Source organism: Aulostomus chinensis, chromosome 5 (genome assembly GCF_037954235.1).
Source record: "Aulostomus chinensis isolate RoL2024-O1b breed Wild chromosome 5, RoL_Achi_v1.0, whole genome shotgun sequence".
NCBI lineage: Eukaryota > Metazoa > Chordata > Actinopteri > Syngnathiformes > Aulostomidae > Aulostomus > Aulostomus chinensis.
Window position 1 is genome coordinate 30,624,838 of NC_141324.1, and position 26,597 is coordinate 30,651,434.

The 26,597-nt window shown below is 46.4% G+C and overlaps 2 protein-coding genes across 4 annotated transcripts in view; both read left to right on the forward strand.

Annotated features, from left to right (window-relative positions):
* cadm3 (cell adhesion molecule 3) overlaps nucleotides 1-19,009 on the forward strand; it is a 105,658-nt gene extending 86,649 nt beyond the window's left edge. The window contains exons 8-12 of one of the 3 annotated variants that reach the window (XM_086204569.1): nucleotides 5,587-5,759; nucleotides 6,132-6,515; nucleotides 8,017-8,037; nucleotides 12,248-12,373; nucleotides 14,357-19,009. In XM_086204569.1, the coding sequence (XP_086060695.1) occupies nucleotides 5,587-5,759; nucleotides 6,132-6,515; nucleotides 8,017-8,037; nucleotides 12,248-12,373; nucleotides 14,357-14,475 (823 nt within the window). In that variant the 3' untranslated portion in view covers nucleotides 14,476-19,009. The remainder of the gene's footprint in view (nucleotides 1-5,586; nucleotides 5,760-6,131; nucleotides 6,516-8,016; nucleotides 8,038-12,247; nucleotides 12,374-14,356) is intronic. The other 2 variants (XM_086204570.1, XM_086204571.1) reach the window with 2 other exon arrangements.
* A 1,807-nt stretch (nucleotides 19,010-20,816) lies between these two features.
* Nucleotides 20,817-26,597, forward strand: part of kirrel1b (kirre like nephrin family adhesion molecule 1b) — a 79,447-nt gene continuing 73,666 nt past the window's right edge. The window contains exon 1 of the mRNA XM_086204568.1: nucleotides 20,817-21,145. Coding sequence (XP_086060694.1) covers nucleotides 21,100-21,145 — 46 coding nt within the window. The 5' untranslated portion in view covers nucleotides 20,817-21,099. The remainder of the gene's footprint in view (nucleotides 21,146-26,597) is intronic.

A 26,597-nucleotide genomic window follows, 5' to 3' on the forward strand; every position in this document is an offset into this window, starting at 1 on the left:
GGTTCCCTTGAGCAAATGCCTGCATTGGATTGGGAATTACTGGAGAAAATCAGCTGCGTTGTTCAACTGGACATCAGTTTATGATTTGTGATGCATAAATGCAGAACAAAGTTCATTTATTGCTACGAGTAAACTACACTGCATATGCGTGACGTCAGCGTCAGCACATGGAGCTTTGGGCTTCTTCTGTTTCAGCCTCTTTTTAGCCACTTGTTTAAAATGGCATTCATTTAAACACATGTAAAGCTTCAAGATTCATGAGTGCATCATCTATTGACACGTTTTATGTCATAGAAGAAAACATCGAAATATCTTAAGGTAGCGTTTGCCAAAGACCTTATTTTGGACATTAAACCAAAAATGCTAAGGTCAGCAATGGTAACTGATCTCCAGGTTATGAGATTCTGTCCTCTGGATTCTGTAAATGCTCTGTGACTGCCGTCAGCCTCACAGGAGACGGTCTCCTCCGTGGCTCCTCCACCCTCCACTCAGTGTCATGACAATCATCCTTGTGGTTCATGTGGTCCTGCTGACTTTTATTAGTATTGAGGGAGAAGAAATCACACATTCGCATCTTCTGACAGTTTCTCATGTGTGTAGTAAATAGAAATATTGGCATCGCTCAGTTAGTGAAACACCTGTTTCTGCACGCTCTGGTGTGCTCATCCAAGCGGTGTTTACTGGGTTTTTCCTGATACCCACAGAAACAAACTGAAGCCCCCGTCTAAAATCATTCCCACACAAATACACTCTCCCCCCTGGCCTTTCTGCATTATAGATGAACCTCCAGCCAACCAGCCCTATCGATCCACTCTCCTGCCCTCTTCCTCCCCCCTCGCCTCTCCCTCCACTCCCACCCTCCATCACCGGCTGTCTCTGTGCCACTGTGTCACTCACAGCTCGTTTCCCCGGCTCCGTCTTGTCACGACGCCTCCACCTGCTGCCCCTCCTCTCACTGTCCTTTACTATAACTCTCCTCTATCTCCTCTCACACCTTTTCCCTCTAAAATTTGCCGTCCCACCTCCTCCTCCTCCTCCTCCCCATCCCTGTCAGCTCATCACAGGATTGGCTAGGAAGAAGACTAGCTGGTTAGTTTGATTGACAGGTGGGACAGATAGGGGAGTTGGGGGTGGTGGAGGAGGAGGTTACTGTCATTGCATGAACATGCTTTACCAGGCAGAAAAGGAGTCAATGCATTATTAAAGAGAGATAAGCAAGGCATGGACAGTGCGGGGAGGTTAAATTCCCACCGGGACCACCTACACTGGAAATATCTTTTTACTGCTACAATTAGATATAATATCATATGTAAGGAACTGTCTTCTTCTATGGTAATAAATAGTTGTGCATTGTGCAAAGTGGCCCTGACAGTGCAGGGCTTCCACTCCCCAGGGATCAGGCATTCTTAAAATATCGTTAAGTCATGGTACATGGAGAGACTTTATATAAAGACATCTGCAGAGTGGTAGAGGTTGTGTGTAAAAAATAAAATAAAATAAACAAAAAACCCAAGCTAAAGTAGAAGAGTGACTGCAAGGCAGAGGCGAAAATATGACAAGAGGTAAAGAGGGAAGGAAAACAAACAGACAGAAGGAGAGGTAGAGAGCTGAGCGTGGGTGGAGGGCAGACAGAGAGATTTGGTGACAAGCGACGAATGACTGAGACAGACAGAGGGAGAGCAAACAAGAGAACGCCTGTGTGTGTGTGTGTGTGTGTGTGTGTGTGTGTGTGGTGTGTGAGAGAGAGCAAGGATGCTCAGTTATGTGCACTGCCGATTGTGCATGCGTCCAATCAAATCAGATCCAAGTTGCCCTCTTAGCTGTCAGTCACAACCACAACGACACCTTTCCTCCAACACACCCAGCCATTCAGAGCCCTCTGCCTTCCCCAATCAAACTCAATGAATGTCAGGCGCCGTCTTTTCTCTCTGTGGTCTCATCCGTTACGCCCGGCAGCAAGAGTTCCCTAATAGAACAGAAAGGAATCTGTGCTCCACTTTCTGTCGCGTTCTCCATCCTACTGGATCAGCACAGCCTGGTTTCCAGTCTCATCACATTTATGAAGTCAAACACCCGACTGTTCACGTCTGCAGGTAAACGCTTCACGTGTCTTTGACCTATTGCGTGCGAGCATCCTTACGCGTACAAGGTCACAGCCATGGTCAGCAGCACAGCAGGTGACATGTAACAAGATTACAGTAATCTGTAACTAGTTAGAGGATAAGGCCGGCCATGTTCTATATTTTGCTTCTTGTCTTCAAATCCAATCAAAAGATCAAAGCAACAGTGAATTTATCTTCTAACAACTTTTTCTTGTGTAACCAAACTTAATGCACAGTAGCTTTTTGTGGAGCCGCCTAGAAATGAGAGCTAAAGCTCAGAAGCAGGTCGGCAGTGTGGACGGTGGAGAGTGGACGTTCCCTCGTCTCACCTAAACGAGTTCTGTGGTTGACACAAACACGTGATGAACTACCGTGACCAGGGATATCCAAGCTTTTGTGTCCTATAAATGACAAACATGTAACTGAAACAGACAACAGAGATTTTCGCTGGCATCAAATGTCATCACAAAAACCGAAGGAAAAAAAAACAAGCTCTGGCGTGGTGGCGTTGAAGACGTGCGTCTGTGGTGTACGGCAGAGCATAACGTTCACTTTGTACGTCTAACGATTACATCTAAGCTTCAGCATTCTTAAAGTTGCTCCTCATTTGTGGAGATTAGCATGTTGACAAAGCAGGTGAATCTCATAAACTTGTTTACAGCAGAGTTTAGTTTCTCCAATAATTCAAGACCAATTTTGCTCAAGGGAAACCTTGACGACGCCAAGTCCTGCTTCAGCCCACAAGAATAAGTCCAATCATTCCTACCTGCAGCACTCCACACTGTTGCATTGGTCAGATCATAGTCAGGATGTAGGAAGTTTTTGGGTCAATCCCATGTACTGCGCACCACCCTGAGGCTGGAAGTACTGACCCAAATACCCTTTCCCTGAGACCTGGTCATGACCCTCCAGGTGGGTTGCAAGACATTAAATTGGGGTTGCTGGTAGCTTAAAGCAGTGAATGGTAGTGGGGAGCGTTAGCATGCCTCTGACAAAAATGATCAGCAACATCAGCAATGTTCTGAGTGATTCTGGGTAATAAACTGTGATGCAAAAATAGAAGCAACTCTTACCAGGAGCTGATGCGCTGCGAAGGCCTGGAAGGCACCGGGTCACAGTTCAGCTCAGGAGGGTCGAAGTAGTGAGAGATAACCCTGCACGCAAGTAGTTTATCTGTTGATTTTCTTCAAGGAGGTCACGTGATCACCAGCGCGTGTGTTGGATTGTTAGCAGGATATCTCAGAAAGTTATTGATGGATTTTGATGCGGTTTGGTGGAGAGATGGGTGATTTACAGGGAACTAGAGATCTGGACCAAATTCCAGATCCCGGATCCTGGAGGCTGCTCTGGGCCCTAACCCTAACGCCTAGCTGTGTTTTGTTTTTTGATGATACTGAATTCATATTCTGTATCCTCTTCGGGGGTGAAACTGTATGAGCTCCCTGGGTGCTTGCTAGTTTTGTCCTGTTGTTGTTGGCTCAGACATTCTGACATTGAAAGAGAAACAGAACAACACCAGCTCCACGATAATTATCTCCTCATGTACAAATGCTGATGATACTGATCAGATATTTAGAAAGAAGATTTGAGACATTAGCATAATTCCACTAATCTTATATGAATGATTAAACATGACAATGATTACAGCTGTAAGAGACAGGAATAAGAATCACTAAAATACACTTGATTGCAGTAGAGAACGTGCTTGAGCGTATCGTAGCGTTTGTTGGTGTTTACTAAAGCGTGAGTGAAAAGTTTCCACCTAAGGAGAACGAGAATAAAACACAAGATGTCGACATGCATGATGGGGAAACGGAACATCTGACCAATTAGCTGTGTGCTCTTAAACTACCTGCTGTAAAACAGAGATTGACTTTTGAGCATTATGTTTAATAAGACTGCAGCATTTAAGGCCTGTGAAAGTAAAGTTAATTGTTCAGTTAATTGCACATTATCTATCATTTAGAGGCGGTGCAATGCACCAGCTGATTACATTTTATGGCGGCCAATCGGGTGACCAATCCAAACATGGTCAGGACACACTTGATTTAAATATTTCATGTAAAATTTTAATTTGCCTGAGCACAGTTTACTGAGCACAGGGGGTCTCTGTCAGGATTGCGGGGAAACTGTCCTAACTTTGAGCTCTCCATGAAGCCTTCAGTCTCCCAAGTGAGTTCTGTGACATTTTTCATTCGCTTTCAGTCTGTTTTAAAAAGGCTGCAACAATGGATGATCCTGGCAGACACAATGAAACACATTCAGATGTGTATTGAATATATAAAGAGCTAAGCTATATTTTTCTTGAAAGTCATACTTCACTCAAAAAGTGCCCTTTCGTTCTCACAGATGGGTATCGTGAGCTCCCGAAGACATGTCCCCCTCCTGCATTTGAGACTCCAAAATGCAGAAGGAGCCGGCCATGTACATTCAGCTTGAAGCTAGTTGGGACTTCTAGCTAACAAGGGATCGGTTTAGGAACTCCAGCCGTAAACTCAGTCATCAGACGCGTTTGGGGATTACAGGGCATGTGAGTGGATGGAGGAGACGAGGATTATCCTGGACGGCGCTCTGAAGAGTTTGTGAAATGACGTTTTTGGTCAGGTTAGCTGTTGGTAGCCCGCGTTAGCTTCAAGCTAAAGATAGAAGGCTGGCTGTTTCTGCATTCTGGACTCGTGCTGAAGTGATATGGGAGGTAAAACACTTTTGTAAGCTCAAGACACCTATTTATGAGTACCTGACAGGCAAAGTACAGTTTTTGGGTGAAATATTACTTCAACATGTGCCAAATAGCAACCCAGCCACTGTGTGCATGCACAGATTGCACCTTTAGCTTTTGTAAGAGGCTTTCCCATTTGGAAGAATGATTAATCAGCCCAACACATTCAGGTCTGTCCCCGATTCCCCGTCATTGTAATTACTGTACAGCGCTTAAGGACTCGCACATTTACATAATTGATTCTTTTATCAAGGAACATCTCGCTATCGCTCTCATCCACGATCTGTTATGCAGAATGGATTTTTTTAACGCAGGCTGATTTGAAATGCTGATCTTCATTCTGTTGTCCTCATCTTCTCCCTCCATCTCTTTTTAATCTCTCTTCTTCTTGGAGCTGTTGCTGTGCTCACCGCCACTGCTCCCCTGTCTGCTGCTCCAACAACCCCCTCTTCCCATCCTTCCGTCCCTCTCGTATGTTTTCATTATGACATCCATCTTTTTCTGTTATTTATTCTGTCTCAGTCTTTTCTCCTGCTTTTATCTCTTTGTTGTCTCATTCTCCTCCAACCATTTCTTCTTTCCCGCTACTTCACTCTTCATCTTTTCATCTTATTTCTTCCTCCTGCAGCGCTTGTCACCGCTCCCTTCTCTTCTCATCACTCTGTCACTATTCATTGTTTTTTACTTTAAGTTATTTTTCCATACAATGGGCAGAGCGTGTACGGATCAACTCAGGACTCTTGTGTGTGTCTCCTCATCTTTCAGGCCCACCACCTATGTGTGGCAGAAGAAGGACGGAGAGCTCCCCCCGCTGGCCAAAGCACACGGTGCTTACTTGCACTTTGAGATGCTCAACAAATCTGACAATGGCGTGTACCTCTGCCACGTTGACAACGGCATCGGAAACAACCATGGGGAGTACACGCTGCTGGTGCAAGGTAACAAGAAAAAGCAAAAGGGATGGAAGGAAACAGAGAAATGGAAAGGAGAGGGACTGATGAAGAGAAAGAGTTCGATGTTCTCTCCTGTTTCTTTATCACGTTTTTTATTTCTTCTGTCGTTTGTTGTGGCTTTGCTTGTACTTCCATCTTCTTCTGATTTTCTTTCGTTTCTTTCTTCCTGTTTTTTGTTTTGATTTGTTTTCTCATCCAACCGCGCCACCATAACCACCGCCACGCTTACCATCCAACCGCTTCGCTCTATCTTGCGCCTCGCTCTCTCTCGCGCTTCTCTCCCTTTATGTGTCCACTTCGTTCGATCCATGGCCATTTTTTTTGCGCTTTGCTTGACCCTTTACACCTCCTACCAAGATCCCATGGACCCAGACTTCCTGGAGACCACCTCCCCTTTCCTTGACACTTCAGCCAATCCCTCTACTCCATCTTCCTCCCTCCCAACCACCCTGAGTCCTGACATCACCTCTGGCTCTGGTTCTGACCCCAGTTACACCTCCACCTCCTCCTCCTCCTCCATCCCTCCTGATCAGTCTTCCACAGCTGACATGCAGACCAAATCGCCCACCCTTTCCAACGACCTCTTCCCCGAAATGCCATTTTCTCCTGACTCCATCCCCTCCTCCATCCCAACCCCCTCCCATGCTAGCATTGCTCCTCCCACTGCCACACCCTTCTCCCCCGCCTCCTCCCTCACTCCCTCAGTTTCCGTGCGGCTGAATGGAGTTTACACTTTCACAGGTAAAACCATCTGAGTTACACACTTGCACACAAACACGCGCACACACACGCACGTACAACAACAAAAGAGATGCGAGAAAGCAATGGAGTGGAAAAACCAATGCCTTTCCGACGTTGTTGCTATTTTGTCCTCATTAGGCGAACTGAGCTGGCAGCGTGGAGCCACCAGGCGCTGGGAGTTCTGTTTTACATGGACGCACACTGAAGCTATTTTTTAAAAAATGTATCCTGAGTCCTCCGTGTCAAAAGTCCTTGTTCGGTTTCAGTCCTGATCCTGATTTAGTTCTCTAAAAGTCTGCATGGTAGGTTAGTCAAAGAACTGGGGGAAGTATTTTGGTCCAGTTGTAGTCGATGAATACTGACCTTGATTGTCTTGTGGCGAGCTGTCGTGTGTCTCCTCAGGTTCACGGCTTCCTGAATTGATTTTTTTGTAACTCTTTTGACTAAACAGAATATTTGTTTCAGCCACATTTTAGTCATTTGAATATTGTTGGATTGAGTTGATGGCATCTGAAAAAGGGCTATTTGATGAATGTCTTTAATGAATGAATTCTTTCTACTATCGATGAGGAAATCTGAAAAAGAAAAAAGGGTGACCAACATTTTCAGTTCAGCTCCACATTTTTTGTCTACTTTCAGTTGGAAAACTGTTTAAGAAAAGGTGTTTTTTTGTGTCTTAATCAACGAAATCAGTCAACGGACTCAACAGTTTTCAACAGTTTCATTGACAAAATCCCCAAAAATGGCAGTCAAAGAAAAAGTTTAGTTGGTTCTACAAATTCCATCAGTGTTTAGTTAATCAACAGTTTGAATCCAGTTTTAATTCATAAAATCTAAAAATGAGGAGCGGAAAATATATTTTGTGTTGTTTCAGACAAGAAAATATGAAAAATGTCAGTTTTTGATTTTTCATTCTGTTTTAATCAGTGACATCTGAAGGGCCGTCGCCCGACGCGTTGCTTCAGTTGGTGAAATGGGAAAAATTGGGGTTTATGAACATTTTTACATCCAATTCCAAATCAAAACGTTAGTTGATAAATACTTTAATCCAGACTTGTTCTGCAAACCTGAAAAAGGGGCATAAACAACCAGATTTAGTGTTGTGTCAATCAACCCAATCTGAAGAACCGTAGCTTATGAAGCCTTTCACCTCCATTTAATCAGTGAAACCTCGTTAACAAACGTATTTTCTCTAAAAACAGTTTGTCAATGAACTTTTTACTTCTAAACACGTTCAACAAATCTGGAAAACCAATTTTTGTCCAACCTATCGTCCACCATATCAACGCTGACACCAATGAAAAACTCACACACTCTGAACTTGCAGCAAGAGCAGAATTCGTGTGGCCGTTTCAAAGCTGTTTCATCTTTTCTTTCTTCTTTCCCTCTTTCCTCCGACTGATAACCCCTGACCCAAACCCACCACACACTCATCCCCACATCCAACATCCCTCCATCCATCTAAACATCCCACCATTCATCTACTCATCCACTTGAGAAGATGCTGCAGACAACATTGCAGGTATAACTTCCACCAGTCACCTGTCGTCCCGTCTGTCCGTCCGTCCGTCATTCTAGCTCTTTGTCTGTCTGTCTGTAGTTCTGTCTATTTTTTTCTGTCTGTCATTCTGGGAAAAAAATAGTCTGGGGACACTTTGAACTTCAGAGCGGAGGGATGAATATTTCATACTCCAGCCCACGCACATACTTTGTTGTTTCCCATAGATACACAGATGGGCTGGGAATCAGAAACCCTCTCAATCACACACACACACACACACACACACAAACACACACACACACACACACACACACACACACACACACACACACACACACGACCCCTTAAGTGGTACAAGTCATTTACACAGTGCTCTACTTCTTCTTTGTGTATTTCTCCCCCTACACGTGTGTGTGTGTGTGTGTGTGTGTGTGTGTGTTTCTATGTGTGTGTGTTGGGATTGAGGGGAGGGGGATCAGGCTGCGAGGTGTTCTCGGGTCTTGTCTGCTTTCCTTTGATGCTGACAGCAGGATTTATGGGCTCATTCTCAGTCTCGCCTCGTCAGCATGCCCCTCTCACCTCCACGCTGGCCAGCTAGTGTGTGTGTTTGACTTTCTGTGTGTATACGTGTGCTTGTGTGTTATTCTGACTGGTGTTCAGGGTTTGCCCGCCACTCCCACCATCGGTCCCCTCTCCTCTGTCTGGCCCCTTCACTGCTCTAACTGGTTCAAATGTGACTTTCTTCCCCTCAAAACTGGCCGTTCATCTCATTTGGTGTCACCGCTGTTTGCCGTGTGTTCTTCAACTGTTTTCTTTCTCCCTCCCTTCTGACCTCTGATTGGGTGTTTCTCTTTCTCCGAATGGTTGAATATCCTCTCTACAATAGTTTGACCCCCTCAAGCAAATGCAAGCCAGTCACTTATTCCCGCTCTCAATCCTTTTTTCCTTCCTCCATCTGTTTTATTCTGGCTTTTTACGCTTTTCGTCATGAGAAGTGCTGCTTTCTAGCTGTGCCTGTCTGAGTGACACCCAGAGTTTGATCCAGTCTGAAAAGTCAGGCGAAATAAATGATGTATCAAATTATTTCCACATAGATTGCTTTCTGCTCTCAGGGGCATAGAAACTGAAGTGGTTGAATTGAGGCGAACTGGGAGAGGAAAACTCTGCTGCTGGGTGAAAAACTTGTATCTCGAAAAAAAGAGGAGAAAACGTCAGTTTATCAGAGATGAAGGCAGGAGTTTTTTTGTCTCTTACCACCAGACCACCATTACGTAACTGTAAACTCTATGTACAAACTTCCTCGAGTGAAAAGTTTCCAACAGTGCATGAGTGGGAAAGAAGTCCCAAGTATCCCAAAACATGTATTTATAACGGAAGTGCAGCGTTGAACAGCGTTGTAGGGGAGTGGGGAACGATTCCCTGAAATACAACTCAAAATGCAGGAAAAGGATTTGAAGTCTAACCTGACTTACAGAAAACGTTCTGCAGTGAATGTTGTTCTAATCTCAGTGCACCAGATTGGCTCGGTGTCCTGCGTTAACTGACGACACTTTGCGTCGTGACCGCCATGTTTCAGTCCCGTGACTCGACTCAGAGTGAACCACAAAGACGGTCAATGCCGAGGTTTCTTTGCTGGTAAGTTGTTCATCTGGATTTCTAAGCAAACGAAGGAAACGGGCATCAGGTGTGTTTCCGTTAAGCGCCTCAGAGTGAATGAATCAGGTGACATAGTGGCACCAGAAGATGGCGCTACGGATGACGTTACACATGGCAGAGTAGATGAGGAGCATCTATCCTAAATAATTACAAACGAGAGACATCTCAACCTCCGCCTCCACCACTGAAATGAAGTCACGTGACCTTCATAGAAGGGGTTAGGGCTAACTGCTCTCCTTCAATCCCCCAAAATACAAACTCTATCCATGAAAAAACCTCAGGAAGAAGACAAACTCCCACCACGGAGGCCACGTGACTTCCTGTCAGTTGAGGAGGTGGCATCGTCAAGCGTTCTGGAGGAATTGCCTTCATTTGAACCAGTTACAGTCGGCGCCGGCTATGACCGGACATGTTGCATGCTGTCCAGAGAGGAAGACAAAGTTTGGGAGCGCCTGTGAAGACGACGGTGGCGGAAACAGCTGGTCAGTCACGTGAGTTAAAGCCGCATCAGAGCCTCCATCCAGAGGTTTCCAGCTCCTGCTTTGTTAATTGACTCCAAAACTCCATCGGAGTGTAAAAGTTTTTGCAAGCCTGAAGGAGTTGTTTCATATTTTGTCATTTCCATCATCCTCCTCTAATGCGATACTTCATAATGGACCTCAAGTATATTTCTGGAAACATGATTAATGTAGAACAGAAGAGGTCTTGATGCGTTCACGTGTCACTTTCAGAGTTCGTAAACAGGGTTTCATTTGCACGGTCTGTGATTGCATGTGCATGTGTTTCTAACATTAGCTCAGTGGGGCCAAGCTAATGCTAACTACATGCAAACAACTTTCATCATGTATGTGTGAACACAATAATAACAGTATGACAATAATGATAATTACTTTCCATGAGACTCTTATTGTCCGTGCCCTTCTGTCCAGGGCTGGAAGGTTTATTTCCTGGATGTTTGTGCCTTGGTAAACGTTTGCGTCTACTCTTGACGTTAAACCAGGTCCAACGACGAGACTGAAATACTTTGCATCTCTTGAACAGTTTTATGAAGTGAAGGTACTCATTTGATTTCACTCTTTTCTCAGCTTCTCTGTGAGCCAACCACCATTCGAGACTGAAGCATTCCAGCACCCGTGGAGGGAAGCCTGCTGGACTCCACGTCACGTAGCTGCAAACTCATATTTAGTCTCACATACGTGTGGTAACTGCATTGTAATCTTTTCTCTGACATTAAAGTAATCAACCAGATGTTGTGTCTTGAGTGGCTCTGCAGTGTGTGGCCCTGATGTCATTGCTGGAGTTCTTGCAAAACAATTATTCACAAAACTTGTCAGGAATTAAAGCTAAATATATGAGAAGTTGAGGGCTGCGGTGTGGCCTGAGCCTGTGACTGCAGGCGAGGTCACAAGGACGCTGTCACCTGATGCTGCTTCATTTCGGTTTTGTCTAAATTTTTAACCATTTACTACGTCTAGTTTTAGAGCGGATGGGACCAGAACAAATGAACTCACAGACACTCAATCAAATACTGCAATGAGAAGATTAATTAGGGCTCTCAATCTAATTAATTACATATGAATTAATCCAGATTAATGGCAATATTTTGGTCGTGACAACATTTTGGATGTTAAAGTTGAAACAGATTTTGGTGTAAATGTGAACAAATGCATTAAAGAGCTCTCAATCTTTCGATCTTTGAGCAAGCTCAGCGCTGCCCTCTACTGGTCACTCAGCTGGCCGGTAAGAAGCTAAAGATATAAATAGGTAAACACCAAAACACTTAACGAGGAGGGCGGATTGACGAGATAACCACCCCAGCCTTCCACACTGATTATTTTTAGTTGGTTCACTCAGGTGCGCGCAACCTGTATGCAGGAAGGCAGATGCACTTGGAGACCTGTATATTTTCCTCCAAACTTGCACCTTCGTCCCTCCAGCATTCGTCTGCACTTCTTCCTCCCCCCCTTCCTGAATTTGGGGAACCATCATGGCTGGATTTATAATGATTATCTCAAATAAAGGAGGGCTATAGGGGCCCCTGGGGGTCGGCATCCCTCAGAGGACCATAAAATCCTTCAGTTAAAGTGGAAAGAAGGAGATCTGCATGGCTCCAGAGGAAAGCTTTTCACCCAGCATCAACAGGAGCTTCTAACAAAAGATGGGGACAAACGGCACGGTCCTGTTGCCTGCAAATGATTTTTAATGGAGGGTGACGCTACAGCCCTTTTCTTTCGCCTGGCTTTTTTTCATGTCCATGTCTTTGTCTTCTGACAGTGTTCCACTGTGCCTTGGTATTATATATTGACAAGTCTTCTCCCCTCCTTTCTTGTGTGTCTTTTCTCTGTCACTCTCACTATTTTTCTCCTTCCATCCTTCTGTTTCTGCTTTCTTTCATCATCGGACTCCTGTTTCCACCAATGTTCCTCCACGGCCCCTCCCGTCTCCTGGCTATCTATCTCCTCTCTCTCCTGACTTCTCACTGTCTCGTTGCTGTTTCTCTTTCTTTCTTTCACATTCATTCTCCTCCTCTTTCTCTTTCATTATGACTTCCCTCTGTCCTTTTTACCCTCTGAAGACCCCACAGCCATGTCGACCTCTTCAGGAGTGGACCACGCTGTGATCGGAGGGGTAGTGGCTGTTATCGTCTTCATCCTGCTCTGCCTCCTCATCGTCCTTGGCAGATACCTCATCAGACACAAAGGTCACTTGCTCAAACACACACACACACACACACACACACACACACACACACACACACACACACACGAACCAACAAGCACAGCACTCATGCATGCATGCATGAGCGTACACAGCAGTACACTTGCATAAATATGGATACATGCGTACTAGGACAGGATCTCACACATAAACACATGCATATGCATACAAATGGACTCTCATCTGAATCTGAATTCCAGCCGTAAACCTCACACTTGTGTTACTGTCAAAGCAGGAGAAGAAAATGAAAGAATGACGATAGCTCATTGCCTTCTAATACACTTTCATTCAACGGGTTCCTGCGGGATCCAGCAGCAGACCATGTGGGCTCGAAACTGCCACTGTAGGAAGTGCATTGCCTCCTGGCCTTGGTGGTGATCTTCTTCCTCAACTGCTCTGTTGATCTGGAAGTGGGGGACAGTGAAACTTTCTCTCCCCCTCTACGCTCGGCACATAAACAAAGCAAATGTAAAAGTGTCTCTGCTCCAGTGGAAGACGTGTGAAAGCTAAAGGCTAATATCGACATGGTTTGGCACCCAGGTGGCACCTACAGTGAGCCGGATTTGATGCCTCCTGCTGGTTCAGAATATTAAACACAATTGTTTGGTGCCTGGTGTTCCCAGGTGCCAGGTCTGTGAGGGATCGCGGCCGTGTCGCTGCACTCGTGACTCCCTCTGGTTGGTTAAGGCACCTGCGTGTGGGTGGTGACTCGGGGAAGTGGTGCCCTGCATGTCTATAAGTCTGAAGAGGAGCGGGAGCTCAGAGAGAGCGAGGGGACACTGGCGCATCCGCCCTCCTTTCATTGATGTGATAGGGATGTAAATGAGACATTCCTCACGTCTGAAGCACAAAAGTAATGACGATGTGTGCCGCTGTAAAACGTGCTCTGGCTAGAATGTAACTCACACCGAGGTTTTATCATCCTCAGAGGTAGATGATACTATATTTCTGCATTGAATGTGGCGGAGAATGACGAGACATACTCTGTTACACAGTGTTGCTACTTGCATAGCAATTACCTCCGCGAAAGTCACGGTTTCAGTGGTGTTCGCCAAACCTGGTGTGGGTTGGAGAATCCTCACATTCTCAGTCGCATTAACGCCACCCTTTGATGTCCTCCTCCTCGTGGGTCAACCAGATCCATTCACATTTGGTCAGGAACACCTTAAGAACTTGGTGATGGGTCACCGTGAAGACTGGGAGTTTTCACTTAACAGTGTCACCATGGCGAGGAGGCCCACTTTGGGCCACACGGTTGGATCTTCTCTAAACTTCACGTTTGATGAGAGGCCCGGCGTGAAGACATTTTGTTTTCATCTCACATGTAATGGGGAACGTTTGGCGACGTTTATTTACTCCTTCATCAAGGTACTGCTTGGCCAAAACAAAGATTTTGGTTTAACCTTACCTCGGCGTGGTGCGCCATCGCGGACCGCGGAGGACGGCACCGAGGGCGACGTCGAGGCTCTCAGACGACTACAGATGTGCTCTGCCTATCGAAAGCTTCAAGGAGCGGCGATCCTTTTCCTTGGGATGCGCTAGAAAAGCGTGTTATCACCGAGCTGCGCTCATACGACAAACAGACCCATGAAGAAATGTCAGAGTACAAGTTTGCACCTGTCAGTATATTTCTGTAAATATCAATCTGCATATTTGTGAATACGTTTTCTTGTGAGTCAACATTTCAAGATACGAGCTGTCATTTTTGTGACTTTAGATTCGGCTCACAGGCGCCAGCACTTTGTACTCGTGACAGAACAATCATGGCTTCTTCAGCTTCTCCCATCCAGGGCTCCTGATGCTGCACCTGCACCTTCCTAATGGTCCTCGATGGCCTTTGTCTGACAATCCTGCTGGCCTTCTTTGGCACTTCCTGGTTTTCTCTTTTACTTTTCCTAATTTCTTATTTCTCTTCCTCTTTCCTTCTCCTGTCTCCCCTTCTGCTTTTGTTTCTCACTTCCCACAGGAACGTATCTGACCCACGAGGCCAAGGGCTCGGACGACGCCCCCGACGCAGACACAGCCATCATCAACGCAGAGGGAGGCCACTCCGGAGCAGAGGACAAGAAGGAGTACTTCATTTAGATAGAGGGAGGAGGAGAGGATAGGAGGAGGAGGAGAAGGAGGAGGAGGAAGAAACGTTGGAGGAGAGGAGAAGGGGAGGAGTGAAGGATTAAAAAAAACCCTCCATTTGTTTTCACGGCGCTTCAGTTCTTCACTCAGTTGGAGGCACGAGTGTTGGGTGGGGAAGGGAGGGAAAGAACTGTGGGCAGGATGAAGTGACGAGCTGAGCTTCAACTGTCCTCTGAGCCGTTACAGGGAAGTGAGATTTTGCACTGACATACGGACAAACTGAAGTCACCATACATACACGAGTCAGTGTTGGGGGGGCACCCTCTCACGCAGACTTGAGAGCTCACAGAGTGTCGTATTAACAAACACACGCCTCCTACTAATGTCTGAATTACTTCTGAATGGCACATTAACACATCAAGCATTGCATTTCTAACTATCAGCGCCTCGAAAAAGCAAAATTGTAATTCACATTCTGGCACCCTGTCATGCCACGCCGACCCGTCGCCTCTACATTTAATCTCTTGTCTTTTTACTTCTTTTTACCCCTCAATCTGTCCATCTAACAAGGCCTCTGTAAACATCGGAGAAATCCACGTAAAGCAGACTGACAAATGTAATCTCAAACCTCTTCCTGTGTCCTCTGAACCCTGGTATGAGCTAACCCACGATGCAGCACTCATGCAAAATAGCATTCCCACCTAGCGCGACCAAGCCGCGGGTCTCTGATATACATATATAAATATATATATATATATAGAATTATATAGCATTCTTTTTACTTGACAGACAATGTTCGGTGTGCTGTAAATACACTACAGTTTCTCTCTCTTCTGCCTCTCCTATCCCTCTCTTCTCTTCCTCTTCCTCTCTCTATCTCATACAGTCTGTTACTGTGTTACAGTAACATATATACTCTTTAAAAAAAGCCTGCCTGTTTTTATTACATATGTGGAAATGCAGAGTTGAAAATATCAGTATCTGGGGGAAAAAATAAAGGCGTTGCAATGAGAACTAACCTTACCTGCAAATATTTGTACGAGGAATATGTTCCTTCTTTTTATTCCTTTTTAGTTTTGAGGACATGAGAGGTTTCTGTGTCTCGGTGTGTGTTGCTGTCAGTGTTAACAGTTTACAGTATCTGTCAGTTTGTCAGTCAAAAAGATTTTATTTCCAACATTTTTCCTGATTTTTGTCTTCGTTTTTTTTTTTCTGATTTTTGAGGCAAGGATTTTGATGCTGTTCAATGATTTACCTGCACCACTCCCCTGCCCTCGCTCCCAAACACGAAACTGTAGCAGAACCTCAGCTGAACCCAGCTGGGTTAGAAGTGTTTGGAGGAGTCTTCACCGGGGTGTGTGTGTGTGTGTGTGTGTGTGTGTGTGTGTGTGTGTGTGTGTGTGTGTGTGTGTGTGTGTGGGGACCACAGTGGTTCTCCTTTCTTTCATTTATCCCCACTGAACGTTCCAATCGACTTTGTCATTTTTCTCCGTGCGGCAGACAGCTTGTCTTGGCGAGGCCACCTTGCGCTAAATTCATGGAGCGGTGACATCACGACTCCTGTACAGCTCGCTGCTTCGGGGAGTTGAAAGAGCCAGACGGGATCGCCAACGTGCATTTTGATTTTCTTTTCTGTGCTCTTGCACGCAGACGTCGTTCACCATCTAGGCTTAAGATTCCCATAAATGAACAGTGTTTTATGAAGGTTGGGAGTTCGTCTTGGCACTGGCGAGCGCCACTTGGCCCGCTGGTGGAAATTGATTGCAATCTGACTAAAAGGCTCTGAGCTCCAGACTGCGCTCGTGCCAACGTTTGGCTTCTTGGGCAGGTTGCCGAGCTGAAGTCTGGGCTCCACTAACACTCAAGAAAGTCATTTAAAGAACTTAAATGTCCTTTTCTTTTTTCTCCCCCTCTCTGTGCTCCACTCGTCCATTTCTTTTCAGTCTTTAATCAATCATCCCGTCTGCGTCCTGATCCACCTTCACCCTGTCTCTCCAGTCCTCCTCCCCTTCGTCTACTTTCCCCCTCCATCTCTGATTGATGTCCACTTCTCCCCGCCAGTCTCTCAGTCTGAGTCCGTGTAGACATACAGTAGAAGTAGCGTCTCTAGGTTTGATCTGATGGCTCTCCGAGTTTGGAGAGGAACCCATTTACCGCTCTACCCTGAGAGAGTCACGTCTGTGATAGTTTTGTACAATTTATTTTGGGAACGTTCAGGGATTGTGCTTTTCGTACCCCCCCCTCAGTGTCATTCACTGCTACCCAGCTGGCTGCTTTAAGAGCAAGTACTCCAGCTAATGTGTATAAGCTATCTGTACTACAAAAAGGTAATGTGACCCAAAGCAGGGTTGTGTTTTATTTTTTCCTGGAGCTCCTGGTTGGAAGTTGACGCAGTAGCAACAGTATTTGAACTCTGTTTGACAGCTGTGTTTAGATGTGCACCACTTAAATTAGATGAATAAATGATATCGGCTGATAGAAAAAGACGGATTTTCAGACCTCCGTTTCTCCCATGTTTGCTGTGTAATTGTGTCTGCAGACCAGAGGACCGGCTTTGTCTCACTGAGCTTACTGTCCACTTGGTTTGTAATTAATGCGTCTATTTCTGCTCTGCCATTAGAGAAAGGAATACCTGCCGAATACTCAAAACGTGTAGTGTCTTTTAAAAACTAATGGACCTATATTTGCCTGTAATTTATCGTCCTGTCCGTCGTCTTAGTTAATGTGCTAGCATGTAGCTTGCATGAGAAACGGTTGGTAATGTGGGTAGTGTTGGAGATAAGAAGTGCCGACATGCTTCTCTCTGGAGACAAAAGCCTGACTGATGTCCAGTGCTGTTCTCTGATCTGCAAACATGGACAACATCCCAGTCCCAAAAAGGGCAGTGTTCTTGTTTAGTTATCACAAACGGGTGTCTTTAGCTCAGCAAGACATTTTCCCCTCACTGCATGACTTCTGTGTGGCTCTAGCTTCGTACATTTAGAGGCTGACGGCGTCTGACGGCGTCTGACTGGCTAACGAATCCAGAAGTGTCTGTTTCCGATCTCTAAAGTGCATTTCCTGGTATAATCCACATCTTTTTAATCTAGCTGGGTGCTCAGTAATCCACATGCACTGTAATTTGAGTCAGAAACACTCTCGCAGCCTTCCGGTTCGGCGCTCATTCACGGTAGCGCCGAGCGTGTCTCACTTGCACATTCAGTCACTTGGCCGTCACTCCCACTCATTCAGATTAGTGCCAAACCAGAAGTGTTGTCGTCCGTTTGTTGTTGCCTCAAATCCATGTGTTGGTGGATTACTGATCATACGGCTGGATTAAGAATATGTGGGCTTTACCAGACAACCATCTTGAGTGTAAACTGAGGGTTTTTTTTGGGCAGTTTTGCTGTTGTTAGCCGTGTCTTGCCAGTAGCTTCAAGCTACATAAACGTGACTTGTACTTTCTGCATTATTGAGCCACAAAAAAGTGATGCAGGAGGGAATAAAACATCCATATGATCTCAAGACACCCATTAGTGAGTACTTGGAAGAAAAAATACAGTTTCAGGGTGCATAAGTATTTGTATGAACCCGCCTGCGCCCCTTCAGCATCCCTCTGGATCGGGAACTGAAGTAGCTGAAGGGGCGCAGTGGCGTTGAACTGGGACTAATTCATATTTCATGGCATCAGTGCAGTAATGACTCGCTGTCAGCAGATGCCAGCAAACAGCAGCTTCTCCCGTCTTCAGTCAGACGCTGTGCAGCGCCGCCGCTCGACTCTCCAGGCACACAGCTGCCGTCATCTCATCTCTCTTTGTAGTATGAACAAATTGATTTTTAAATTATGTTTTTGTAAAAGGTGTGCATAATCGTAAATGTATTACCTTCTTCAATTGATAATCATTTCCTTTTATTTTTTAAAACGATTAGGTATTACACAACTTGACAGTTAGATATTTAGTTTGTGCACTTTTTATTGTTTCAACAGCCATTTAAAAAAAAAAGTATTATTTCCTGTATATAGTGTTGCCTTTACTGGATCCCCTTAGGAGCACACCCATGCACACACCCTTGGAGTACATACTCATCCACACACATATCTGGATATGCACGGCAGGCATGGCGTCTGTGACTATGGTGTATTTGTACATATGTGTGTGCGTGTGTGTTTGTATAGGAGTGTGAGGTGTGTATTACTGACCCGAACAGGCTCCGGACACTCTTACATGTTTTGCATTCACAAAAAGAACAAGATTTATTTCAATGACTAAAACAACGTCTTTGTTTGAGTTTTATTATTTTGGATGACAAGTCTTCCTTTTGAGCAAATACCCATATCACCTTAGAATAGGGCTGTCATGTATGTTTATTTGTACTCTGGCGGATGATGTCATCAAGGCGAGACCAACCGCATGCTGTGGTGGGTTGGCTGTTATGTTCATACGGTACTTTTTTTCTCCTGTTTTTCGGGGGTTTAATTTGTGTTTTGTTCTGGGTTTTTTGTTAAAATACAAGTTTGGTTGTTGACTTCAATAAACATGCATTTGGGTTAATTTCACCTGTGTTGTCACTGGTTCTTCCTGTTGAGAAACTGTCAAAATAAAACCTGATCCAGAATGTTCTTCCAACAGAGATGAGCCAAATCTGATGAGAAAGCAAATATACATATAGGTGTGTGTGTGTGTGTGTGTGTGTGTGTGTGTGTGTGTGTGTGTAAGTTTACTTACAGAATTGTCTACTTTGGTATGTTTTTTAATACTTATTCTGGTCTGGTGTACTACATTCATTAAAAATGGCTGGGCTTCATCTTCATCAGCAAAATCACCCCTAGATATTACAACAAATAAAAATGAAAAATGACAGCTTCGTCCTTCGTCTGTATGTCGTGCTGGCGTTGTCCTGCAGGGGGCAGTGCAATGCAACACTTAAAACAAGTCTTTGTTTGAAATTTTTAAAAAAAAAAGTAGGTTTGCTTTAATAACAATAAACGCTGCTGACCACGTGTTTCTCGAAACCGTATCAGTGACGCTTCGTCTTAACGTCAAGATGAATCGTATCATTCGTTTTCTAAATGTGCGAATGCTCACTGACTCTGGGAGTAAACCCTCAACTCTGTCCATGCCTGAAGACCTGCTCGTGTCCCCCTCCAGGACTCACGGGGACTGCCTGTCTTTGAATGAAGCGAAATGGAGAAAAAGTGATCAGCCAGCAGCAAAAGTTGGTCTTATTCTCGAGTGTGTGCTGATGAAGCTAATATATATTAGCAATACGTCAGCGAGGTTTGTGACACGTGGCTATAAAATGGTTCTACTGGAGGACCAAACCCACTGCTGCCTGAAGTCCCAGTGAAAAGTCCTGAGTCTCTGACAAATTCCAGAGTAACAAACCAGTCACGTTCACCTTTTGCACCAATATTGCAGGAACGTGTGACAGTGGTGCCATCAAGTGAACCGGTTCCAACCATCATAGCCGTGCTGGTATTCAGCTCCTTGTGGAGGCTGGAGTGATGCTGTCCTGCACGAATCAGTGTCACAGGAAACCTCGAACCTCCACTGTATGGAAGACAAGAGCGGCCCTGCTTGAGGGGAGAGTCTGATTCCGTCCCCTGGAGCTCTCCAGTCAGACTGCGTTTTCTCAGGAGAACCCAGCTCCTTTTCTTGAGGTAACGAGTTCTCACCTCAAGAAAAGGGCTTTTGTTTTCGAAGTCACCAGCTGAGCGGAGCTTCACCTCAAGACAGCGGCCGAGGTAAGGAGTTGAGCAGCTTCTCACGTGACCTTCATCGCCTCTCCTGGTGAGAACCACACAGTGAAAACGTCATGTTCTTGTTGTTGTTGGTTTCTTTTGTTTTGTTCTTGTTGTTGTTGGTTTCTTTTGTTTTGTTCTTGTTGTTGTTGTTTTTGTAATTGAGATCAGAAGAAAATCACCCGTTATCACAAGAAGGCGGTTCAGCTGTGAGCTCCAGACACGTCACTCCAGCACAGGCGTCCTGGATGTCCCGGGAAACCCCAATCACATCTGGAATCTACAAATACTGGAGTTAAAGTGGCTCCCGGTTTCCACGGTGATTGACACCAAAGACTTTTGTTTTTTAGGCGGAAGTGAAATGAAGTGATCCCCGCCGGGGCCAAACTCCTCCATCAGAGGCGTTGTGATGGTGACCGCTCGCGCCCGTCGTGTCTTCATCCTCGACGTTCCGGAGAAGTTCTGACGTGCACTGAGCCGCGCGGCCGCCAGAGCGCCCCCCCATCCACGGAGGACAAAACGGAGATTTGGAGCGGGAGGTGTGGAGGAGGTGAGCAGGGGGAGGGGAGGGGGGCTGCTATGATTGTATGAGAGGAGGGAGGAGGGGGGCAGAGAGGGAGAGTGAACGAAAGGGGGAAGAGAGGAATTCAGTCCAGTTTAAATGAATCCGGGAGGAAGAAGAAGGGACGCACGCGGAGAAACTACAAAAGTGGAGAGATTTATTTTACGCGCGAGAGAAACTAGGAAACGAGTGGAAGGAAGGAAGGAAGGAAATGAGGAGATATGGGATTTTCTTCTTCTTCTTCTTCTTTTCTCCTAAATTAAATGTTTCACTCTCATGACTCTACAAGGATTCCAGTTGAATTCAGCCGCTCGGGAGGAGGTGACGCCGCCAGGGCGCTGAGCGCGGAACCATGCCCGCCTTCAGGATCCTAACTTTGGCGATCACTTTGAGCCAAGGTGAGCGATGCTCCGGGGAGCCTGGCGCCTGCATCCCTGGAAAGTTTCTGTTTTAAAGGCTGAATGCTCTCTTTCACCCTCCTGTCCCCGCGGTGCGCGCGTCTGCGCGTCTCCTCCTGCCGTGTGCGTGTGATTGTGCGCGTGTTGTTGAGAGGTTTGCGCCGCTCTGGATATCATCATCATTAGAGGCTGTGGAGGAGAAAGACGTGGTGTGTGTGTGTGTGTGTGTGTGTGGGGGGGGGGGGGGCTCTGTAGTGCAGACACAAGAGCTGCGTTCATGTTTATGGCAGAGACGGGAAGCGTCTGCTAACGACATCGCTTTGACGTGACCTTTGAAATGCCTGAATGGAGAGATGACGGTGACACGCACCAACAGAGGGGCTTCTGAGCACGCGCGCTCCAGCTCCGCGCGTGCGTAACCTACCAGCCGTGGATGATTGATGAGGCGAGCGTCCCAAACACTGTCTGGTTGCCGGCCCTTCACACTGAATACATGGCCAACGCGCGCGCACCTACGTGCATTCCTGTAATCTCATGTGTGTGTGAGAGAGAGTGTGTGTACGTTGGGGGGTAGAACAAGTGTCCCTGGAGAGTGAAAAACTGTGTGTGTGTGTGTGTGTGTGTGTCCTCTCAGCATGCAGGTACAGTCTGCCATACTGGAAATATGCAGGAGCCAAGAAAAATACATATTTTACAGTAAAGACAGATATGTATTCACTGGACTGCAGGAGAGCCCCATTACTAATATTAATGTCCCCATTTATCGATCACCTTGATAGATTACCCCCCCACACACACACACACACACACACACCCCTCTCTCACTCACTGTGCACACACTCCTTAGCAAAAAGACAAGGGTTTGTGTTTGAACACAATCCAGGCTCCAAAGACAGGTGATTCATTGAGGTGGCATGATGTGAACAGTTCAGCTCTGTGTGTGTGTGTGTGTGTGTGTGTGTGTGCGTGTGCGTGTGAGTGTGTGTGTGCGTGCGCACACGTGTGTGTACCTGCCTCAGCACCTGGGTCCCTGTGCTGCTGGCTGCTGGTGTGATCAACCATAGACGGTGATCTGCCAGGACGCTCAGTCCCAGGAGTCCCCAGGTCGGAGGTCCGGCGAGGGAGAATCGGAGCGCCAGAACCGAACACAGTAAAGTGAAACTCGATGGGATTTATTTGCTCCAAGAAATGGGAGCATTTTGGGTGGAAGAGTGGAGGTGTGTGAGTGAGATGATGATAAATCTACTGTAATCAGTCGATGGTCCAACGAGCCAAGATTGATTAGCCAGAGAGTAGAGAGGCTGATGTAGATGAGTGCAGTTTGATTCTAGAGAAAGAAACAGAACAAAAGCAGCGAGTAAAACCTGACAGCAGAGCTGAGGAGAAGAGAATGAGATCGAAAACAGCAGGACACAAAAGAGAAAAGAGCAAAACAGAGGATAAGCAGCACAGATGGGACTACATCAGATCAGATCGGAGAGAAAAAGAGAAGAGACGTGCACCGAGGAGCGCGTACCTCCACCGAGGCCCCACAGTCCTCTAATTTAATCAAACGCTACATCAAACTATCCGTAAGTGTCTGGCCACAGGCCAGCCCACTGGATGCGTGGCTGCTGTATCAGCTAGCAGGCAGCCGCAAACATGGGCGTCTGAGAGTGGAGGAGCTGGTGTCTGAAGGAAAACAGGATGCCAACCTCGCTGGAAGAATTTGTTTCCAGCACAATTATGCAAACTGCATCATAGTACAAATAAAACTCGAGTGACGAGGGAAAGTGATGACAACCCCAATTTAATCCTGAATTTTTCATCAGAATCAGCAACCTCAGCTGCGAGGCTCCACACTGGTCCAGACTCTTGGACTTTTTAGTTTGATCCCAACCAAGAGTACGGTGTAAACCCGCTGGACCCAAGGCTCAGTCTCTGTCTGGCCAAACCTGAACCCTGGGTCAGTTTGTTACTACTAGAAAATGTCATGTGGTCGATTCAGACTTTTCAACTCATTTAACTGGAGGTCCAGGATTTGACAGCTGACGGACTGATATTAGCTCCCAACTCTAAGATGGCCACAGTTCTGTGACAGCTTGATGCCGCCAGTGTTTTTCAGCCGTGGTGCTGCAGCAGTATTTGGCGTTCAGCAGGTGGCTCGTCAGTGAGGCTGCACACACCCACCCAACCCAGGCAGGCGGCTGCTGGACCAGCGATGGAGCTCAGGCACCTCGCACTCTTGGGCTGCTCACCTAATCACCAGGACTGCTGTCCCTTCAATCCCTGCATTAGTAGAGAGACCAGACTCTGCTGAACACGGCGATACAGAGCTCGGGTTTGTTGTGTTCGAAATGCGGGTAGTCGTGAGTTTAAATATCCCTCTGTAGTTTCCCTGGCAGCGGGAGGGTCATTGAGCAACATGTCTGAGTCCTTCTGCTCGCTAAGTTTCATCGAGCGTTTGGAGAAAACAAATTTGGAGGATGTGATGTCTTCCCCTCGAGCCTCTGAACAACCCACCAGTGAAATGAACTGATACGATTGTGGCGTCTGCTCCTGAATTGAATGACCTGGTGGTTTTTGCGGTGACAGCTGAGTGGGGGGCCCCCAGTGAGAAAAGACTCCCGGACATGAGTTTATTCATTATCAGCTGCAACAGTTCGAAAAGGAATGCTGGTTCCATCCTCACCTCCTCTGGAGGCTGGGTCCTGGTGGCCCTCAATAAGATACTGCCCCTGCTCCTGGTGAGCTGGTCTGCCCCTGCAGCCTCCACGTCCGAGTGTCAGAGGATAATAAGCTGCTTTATCTATTGAGACCGTTGAACTTTTTTTGTATTGAAAGGTTTTTCTTAATTAAAGTTTGGAAGAGGAAAGGACGATGAGATTCTCTGCTCATGGTATGATAATTAGAAATGTGGCTACCAGCGTCTATGCCATTAAAACTGTGGACACATAAACAAACCCGTAGCGGTGAAAAGATGTCGTCCTTGGTGGAAGCAAAGACAGAAGCAGAGCAGGAAAGAGAGCAGAGCACCAGATCAGCGTCTCCAGCTGAGCCGGTGTAAGCCTGTGAATGTGATCAGAGTGAATCCGTCCCTTACATGCTGCAGCTGCAGCCTAATGTGTGTTTAGCCTGTTTGGAATCTTCCAGGTGTCTGTTGCGTTCTTTCCTCTGCTGACGGCTGCGTCGTCTCCCCGAGCGGCCTGATTTACTGCTCCGTCCAGTGGTGAGCCTGGCGCCCGAACACAGGCCGCTTACATGTCAGTGTGGCTGACCGCTCGACTGTGGGCCTCTATAATTACTATTCAGCCCTACGTGTGTGTGTGTGTGTGTGTGTGTGTGTGTGTGTGTGTGTGTGTGTGTGTGTGTGTGTGTGGGTCTGATGCAGCGTGATGCTGCCTGTGATTCGGCGCTGTGCTGCCAGCCCTGCTCTGCCCACAGGCGAGGAAGCCCGTTTCTCAGAGTCGATTCTTGAACAGCACTTTTGCTTGAGCTGAACATTTTTGCAGCCTGATCATGCAAGCAAAGCAATTCTTGCACTGCAAGCACCTGTCCCATCTCTCCCCTCTTCCCTCTCTTTCTCTCTCTCTCACACACACACACACACCTTCTTTTTTCTCTGTTTTCTCCCCCCTCCTCCTCTTCCCACTCTTTTCTCTCGTCACAAGAATAGAGCAGAGGCGCAGATGTAAAGAGACAGGCCAAAAGACAGAGAGATGGAGGCAGCGAAAGACGAAGAAAGGAAGAGACAGCGGGGTTCAGTCCTAATCTGTTGACAAGAGGGGATGTTTGAGGATAAACAGAGGCAGAGCCGGAGCGCTCAGGAAGCAGAGAGAGACAGAGAAAGAGGAGCCTCTATTGACTTGAGTCTGTGCTTCGGCAGCAACCCAGCTGGACCATGAATGTTTGATGCTAACACCAGCACAGGTTTACACCTAAAGTGGCCTCCAGGGGCAGCCGGGGTACTGGGAAAGGTCTCAGTAGACACGCTAAAACCAAGCAAACTAGCAAAGTGACAAAATGTAAAATACACTCCTGTCATTTCCAGCTCTCTGCTGTTGTACCCTCAGACACTGGTGAAACACTTTTGTGTCATCAAGCAAAATGTTGGGTTTATGTGCATGGCTCTACAGAATGTAACTAATTGGAAAAGGTATTGAAACGCTCTGATGTCCTCAGACATGTCAGCAGATTGAACCTGCTCAACATTGTGAGAGCTAAATGGAGGAACAGCAATGATGCAAAGTCCAGGGACTTCTCAAGTTGTCGAGGAAACTTGTTGGAATAAGCAGGTTTTCATCCTCGGGGCAAAGATTCGGTGTCAATGGTCTGAATTTATGTGCAGATTTACTACATTTACGGCATCAATGCTGCTTCATTCACACACACACACACACACACACACACACACACACGCACACTGTCAGCCTGCTCGTGAGCAGCAGTTAGGTCCCTAAGACCTCCTCAGCCACGCCATCCTTCTGATTGGCGGCGCCAGTTTTGGTTGCCAGCTGTGGATCTGAGAGTTTATGTGCAAGCAATCCAAACGTCAGCATCGCAACAATGAGACGGATCGTCATGTGATCCTGGGGCTCCGGCTACCTCGCAAAGTCCATCCAGATCTGCCCGTCAGTTTCTGAGATGTCCTGATCACAAACGTAGGCATGCTGGTGATCACGTGACCTCCTTGGCAGCAAAAAACAAACACACGAGTCGTTAACAAAATGACAGCAAGTCAACACCAACACAGTAAACCTGGGCAGGTTTGAAGGAAATCAAAAAACCTTTAAAACCACATTTGATCGAAATCCTCATTCATCACCGCAGAGGGAAAACATTCAAAAGTCCAGGGTTTATTTAACTCACGTTCTCAGAAGGCTGCACGCTTCTGCTCATTGGTGGAGGAATCAACCCCCCAGCCCTGTTTATGAGTCACATGCTGTTCTGATCGTGCCACAAAAGGCTGGTACATTAAAGGTTGACTGCCTTTGTTGCTTTGCTGGGAGGTAAAAAAGTTCAACTTCAATGAAAAACATGTTGCTCATAGATGAAGATGATTAACAATGACGTGACAAGCTCTGTAAGAGCGGAGCGGAGGTTCAAACAGCTCGGCGGTGGTGGAGTTAAGTGTGTGTGTGGGCCTCATCCCAAAGCCCTCTCGTACCTGACACATCTGATATCCTCACCGCTCGTGAAGGATGATCGCAGGCGACAAGGAACAGCAATTAAAATAAATAAATAAGATAACCAGCGCAATTAGCCAGCGCTTAATTCACTGTGGTGCGCTGATAATCTAGTAATCTGCAAACACGACAGCGGGTGAAGTCCTCTCTCTCTCTCTCTCTCTCTCTCCTCTGCATGGGTTGATCTGTGTGTCTGTGTGTGTGTGGGAGTGAAAGAGTGTGCAGATCCTAACTGAGAGCATCGACTGGTATTAGGAGTGACAACTGTCGATCTGGCTGATATGTCA